This window comes from Mycteria americana, chromosome 20 (assembly GCF_035582795.1).
Source record: "Mycteria americana isolate JAX WOST 10 ecotype Jacksonville Zoo and Gardens chromosome 20, USCA_MyAme_1.0, whole genome shotgun sequence".
NCBI classification, from domain to species: domain Eukaryota; kingdom Metazoa; phylum Chordata; class Aves; order Ciconiiformes; family Ciconiidae; genus Mycteria; species Mycteria americana.
The window spans coordinates 7,018,248-7,024,021 of record NC_134384.1 but is presented as its reverse complement, the minus strand read 5'-3'; the positions used below and the strand labels follow the sequence as shown (position 1 = coordinate 7,024,021).

At 51.1% G+C, this 5,774-nt stretch overlaps 1 protein-coding gene across 5 annotated transcripts in view; it reads right to left on the bottom strand.

The window, feature by feature from the left end:
• Positions 1 to 2,107: 2,107 nt before the first annotated feature.
• Positions 2,108 to 5,774, bottom strand: part of PPP1R12B (protein phosphatase 1 regulatory subunit 12B) — a 126,814-nt gene continuing 123,147 nt past the window's right edge. For all 5 annotated transcript variants that reach the window (XM_075521635.1, XM_075521636.1, XM_075521639.1 and 2 more), the window contains one exon: positions 2,108 to 5,522. In XM_075521635.1, coding sequence (XP_075377750.1) covers positions 5,436 to 5,522 — 87 coding nt within the window. In that variant the 3' untranslated portion in view covers positions 2,108 to 5,435. The remainder of the gene's footprint in view (positions 5,523 to 5,774) is intronic.

Genomic DNA, 5,774 nt, shown 5'->3' with positions numbered 1-5,774 from the left:
TAAATAAAAAAGGGAAAAATAACCAACATATTAAAGCCATCTGCGCTGCCTCTGACCCCCCCTTAGTTGTGTGTAGTTAAAAATATATGGAGACATAGCTGTATATACCATGAACAGTGCATGAGATGCAGCCACATAGCAGTAGCAGCATGGTTAAAAGCTGAGCGCGGCGCTGCACGCCCTGCCTCACCGCTCGCCACCGCCGACACCTCCGTCCTGACCACGTATCTCCAGCGAGGCAGAGACGGCGACGAACAAAACTCATTGCTCGAGTGCTCTCCACTGCCCTGATTATTTTCCCCCAAATAAAAAAACCCAATAAAATAACGTAAAAGAAGAAAATAATGCCAAGAAGCAAAGCATGCCAAGCCAGTCCCGCCAGCGGAGGGTGAGCCGTCACCGATGCAGCTGTGACTTCCATGTGTGTCTTGTTCCTGTATCTTGTCGCATTTATACCATGGCCGGGTAGCGGCAACATCGTGGCTTCGGCGTCCTGTGTCGCGTTGGTGCATTTCACTGTCAGAGCAACTTTAGAAGCCATATTAGACTACGGTGTGCCGGGACCCCACGGGGATGGGTGCGCAGGTGAGCCGTGACCCCCCCTTCCCCCCGTGTGTCCACCGTCCCCCCTGGTTTCGTGGGGCTCAGTGGTGGAGCCAGGCTGCCAGGACGAGCTGCATCAGCCACTGCCTCGGTGGCCACGGACACCGCCGTCATGCTGGGTGAGGGGATGGGGCAGCGCTGGGCACAGACGGCAGAGCTGACCTGCTGGTGGCATTTCTGCAATGGAAAGGCTGGGATGCGGCGAAGATCTGGTGGTGAAAAGGCTTTTTGGAGCAATTTGGGTTATTTCTGCTGTGTCCAGTTGGGTGGTTTCCGGTTCGGGGACGACAGCTGGCTTCCCCTCTCCCAGCTGCGCCGTGGTGAAAACCCAGCCATGCCACGGAGACACGCACACTCGGCTTCGGTCTCCTGGGGTTAAAAGGAAGAGAATCCATGAGGCTTGGCAGCAAGCTTGGCTTTCTTTTCCTTTTTTCCCCCAAACCTGGGAGGGAGGAGCAGCTCCTCTGGGAGTCCCAGGCTCGGGCGGTTCCTGGAGCAAAGGACGCCCTGTGCCGGCCCCGCTCTGCCCCATCCTGGCCCCTGCAGCGCTCGGCTCCGGCGGGAAGCTGCTTTTAAAGCCCCTTCCTCTCGTGTGGACTCTGTCGTTTCCGTCTCTTATCGTTAAATGGTTATTTTGTAATGATATCTGTCTCCTTATTAAAGAAACGAGCTGAAAGGAGCCCCGGTTCCCTTCTGGTGTTGCTGCTGGGGCTCAGTGGGGTGCCGTGGCGGGGGGCAGGTCCCAGGGCTGTGAGCCCAGGGACGACGGAGGGATGGAGGTGTGAGGGGAACCCTGCGAGGGCCCCGGTCCCCCGGCAACACGAGTGTGCTCACACGCATGGTGGGGATGTCTCCAGGCAGCCTTGAGCCCTGGTGCCCTGGCTGATCGTGGCTGGCCCAGACGTGGGGTGCAGGTGGGAAGATATCACAGGTCCCCACCAAATTCTTCACCCCCAGCACATACAGTTTGGTCCATATATGCATGTTTAGGTCCTGCCCTGCTTTGCAGATGTCCCTAAACCCAAGGGGAAGAGCTCAAGCTGCAGTAACCACCTCCGAAGGCTGAAACATGCAGAGATTCTAGCAACCTCACTTGGGACAAAGGCTCCGAGACGTGGCACAAACGCCCAGGTCTTTGCTACGGGTTTGTCCTGACGAAGCTCCTGAGCAGAGCAAATACAGAGCTTCGCATCGTGGGGGGAGATGGGCCTGAGCACCGTTGTGGTGTTCAGATGGGACCCTCTCCCGTTGGCCCTCCTGGCTCGTGGGTGGCTTTCAGGGACGCGCATCCAGTTCTTTCATTCGAGCTTTCCCTGAGCAGGCGTGCAGGGAGCGTTGCCGTTCCCGTGGTGTAACTGCAGCAGGTACGTAGCTGCAGAGCATTTGTGCTTTTACAGACGATTGATACTATCGCACTATGGAAATTTTGGGAGAGACAGGACATTTTAGGCTAAACAACTTGCAGCTCCAGAAAGATGGAAGCAAAGTCAAATCTTCTATTTTATCAACTCTTATTTTATTCATTTATAAATACTGTTGTGTTTACAAGCATCATAGATGTGGATATTATTCCCAAACTTTCAAACACATAATACTTATAATACTATATAACAACAACCAGTAAAACAAATCATTCATCTCAGGGTTTGAAAGGCCACTCAAAAGTTGCATAAAAATACATTCTCTCCCCATCTCGTAAGCTAGTCCTGCTTCTCCAAGGAGTTTATTTACAAAGAGCCATCATCAAACTCGCAGCCACAATAGGTGGGTTCACCCCAAGCAATAAAAATGAATTCACCCCAAGCAATTGCTTAGAAAAAAAGCTTGTGTTCTCCAATGGAGATCACGTCTGGCAAATGCTCTGGTTCAAATAGGGATCAGTTTTAAAAACTGCTTGCTTTGCACTCTGTCCCAAGCGCAGAGTGCAAGGTGTCCTATTCGTTACCTCCTCAGTGCACTGGTTATGTCAGGCATTAAGTGAGACCAAAAAAAATTCATTGTCAAGAATTTGGTTTGCAATTGCATCGTCATCACGAAATACTCACAGCTTTGGCTAGTCAGCAAGACTAAACTGTTGGCGGGTCCTCTACCCTAGTCAGAGTTCAGGGGGATAATCCAGTGCTAAGCAGACACTTCATCTGAAGTGGTTTGGCTTTGCAAGGTGCCACGCAGAGGAACTAAGCCTTCCGCACCCTTTGCATACTGTTCCTTAGGATAAAACGCAATGAGTGTCCTGGTAGGAAGGGGCAAAACGTCAGTGCAGGATGGATTTGTCAGATTGGGTTGAACCCTCTCCCTAAAACAGATTCCAAGCTTCTTCACGCTGCCAGGAACCTGCCTCGTGAGAAGAACAGGATCTTTAGTCTGAAATCTCGTCCCTCGTCCTGCTGGGATGCACGACCTGAGACGCACGCGTTGGCACGCCAGCGCTGCGCCAGCCACCAGCAGCCCCAGCAGGTGAGTATCTTCTTCTCTGCGTGGCACAGAAGGGACTGGACTCCTGTTTAGAGCTGAGAGAGCCCAAGTCTGAAGCGCGGAGTGGGTCACCAAGAGAAAAAACATCAAGAACCGCAGAAGTACTCACATAAAGAGTGCACCAAGTGGGAATGGCGTGCAGAAAAAGCATTGACCGGATCTCAAGACTTAAAGCTGTTAAATATAGCAGGGTTAAAATAAAGTAATATAAAAAGGATGCCTGGCTTAGGCAGTGCTCTGCAGAAACCCTGATGCCATTACCAGCTTTGGTCTCTTCCTCCCCAAAGCACAGCAGCAGAGGAAGGGCCTCAGTGTACCAGGAGAATCGGCATCTCATGCCGTGCACAAACAGCTCCGCTGGCTGAAGAGCGGTGGAAGAGGAACCTCTGTCTAGAGCTGCCTGGGGAAAAAACAGCAGCTCTAAGAAGAGCAAGAGAGGTGGAAACAGGCAGGACGGGGAGGGGAAGGGGAAAAAATGGCGAATTAGGGAAAAAAAAAAGAAAAAAATGCAAGGGAGAGGAAAATAAACATGCTTTCTGACGCAATAACCAGCAAAAGGTTCCAAAAAGCCCAGGATTGACTGATAGAGATAAATTTTACCCTGTTGAACAAGCTCAAGAATTATGCTTATGTTCAAGTATCTCATCTGTCTCTCTCATAGTGGAAAGAGTCCCACCAGCCTGGTGGGAGCCACGAGCCCACAGTCGGCAGAGGTGCCCGGGAACGTAGGTAGGACTTCTTCATGGCAACCTCCAAGTTCAATGACTGAGACTGCAACCCTCAGCCAGACGGAGCAGGGAAATCAAAGGACAAAGGAAATGAAAGGAAAATATGGAAGGATGTAGATGGGAAAGTGGTTTGGATACAGCAAGAAGTCTCTGAGAGGGAAGGTGTCGTTTGAGCGCAGTCTATTAAGGGGAAGCTCAACAGATCTGATGACAGGTTGCTGCTGCTATCATCAAACTCACACAGCACGTAGAGGAGCCACTGTCTAAATGCCCATAGAGAGAACAATTTCAAACTGTTCTGAGTACATATAACATTAAAGAGGGTTTTTTTGAGGTTTCCTTCAAGGTCAAGGCTTATGCAAGCTTCTGACAGATTAAAAGACTTCCATCCTAGCGATGCAGTTACCAGCACGCCCAAGGGGTAGCTCCTTGTCCCTCTGACACCAATGCATCCACACCTTTCCAAGGCACGCGGGAGGCCAAGTGATCACTGCTTCATGCTCCTCTGCCTTGAAACCCAGCTGAGCCAAGCTTCTTCACCAACAGATGGGGGGGTGGGACTGGACTCTGGCATGCCCTCTCTCTACAAACAAACCAGTGCTGCCTTTCACTTGGTCAGCCTCCTGCTGCAAATCAAAGCAAGGTACCTGAAATACCAGACCAGACTCCTCTACAGGGCTCTGTCTTCATGAAGATAGAAGGAAGATGTCCCCGATGGCTGTTAGGACGGGGAGGCTGGTTTCTGGTGTGGGCCCAGCTCCCTGCAAGGTGATGCACACTCATATGCATGTGAAAGCAGCAGAGGATCTCCAGGGGTTCAAGCTTGTCCTCCAGAAAGCTTGGCAAGTATCTGTGATGCATCCTATCCCGAGGACCAAGAGTCCAGATGCAATTAGCAGATGCCACTAACTGAGACAGGAGCCCCGGAAGGATACAACGTGCTACCAAATCACCCAGGCTGCAGAGGAAAGGCAGGGTGAGGGATAAGGGGTCTGACGCCGAAAGTCAGCGCTGATGTTACTGAACAGGTTCGAAATCTTATATTAAATAAAAGACTTGGTTTACTGGGGTGAAAGAAGAAGGTCTCTGTGCAAAGCAGCTGTCGTCAGCTTGTTACAGAAATCAAGCCTGGTGGCTTTCACAGCATCACATTTTAACCAGAGTCCCACATCTTGGGTGGGTTGACGTGCATCCTCAGAGTCCCAGCCCATGTTCACATTTCCCACGTGTAAACCTAAAGATTAGTTCTTTAGGCGTCACTTTTTAAAGTAGGAGCTACCTACTCCAGATCAGAGTCCAACACCAAATACTGGGCTTCTGGAAGAAGAAGTTTTGGCAGCTCAAACCCAGTCCTCACGTTTCTCTTCTCCCTTGAATAAAATGTCCGAGATACCACAACATGCTTAAATTAAAAATAATAAAATGGCAGGGGTGTGTGTTGTGGGGGAAATAAGGGCAGAAAGGGAATGTACAGCAAAGGGCAGGGCAAAGGCAGGTGTGACAGATTGATCCCATGGCTGAAATGCTTGCTGTACTTTTGACAGGAGGAAAAGAGGGGGGTAGGGCTTGGTGGCGGGGTTGGCAGCTCGTGTAGGGCACCCCTCTTCGTTCTGCCTTTGCTCAGGCTTCCTATTTGGAGAGCTTGCTGATGACACGAATGAGGGCTCCGTTCTCATCCTTCAGCCTTTGGTTGTCCGACTTCAGCTCTGTCAAAATCTGCAGAGAGACAAAGACAAGGTGGGATTACCACTCGGCGCTGCCGGCTGGACAAGCCCTGCGGCTCAGAGGGAACAGCAGGGACGCGGCATCCCTGCGGCCAGGGCAGCAGCTGGATGCTTGGCTTGTGTCCTTCTCACCACTGACGTGCCACAGCAGCGTGCAGAGCTTTCCTTACTGCACACCCTCCACCCAGTGCACTTTTAATGTCCATAATTTCTCCGTAACATCTCCAGGATTTTTTACAGACTG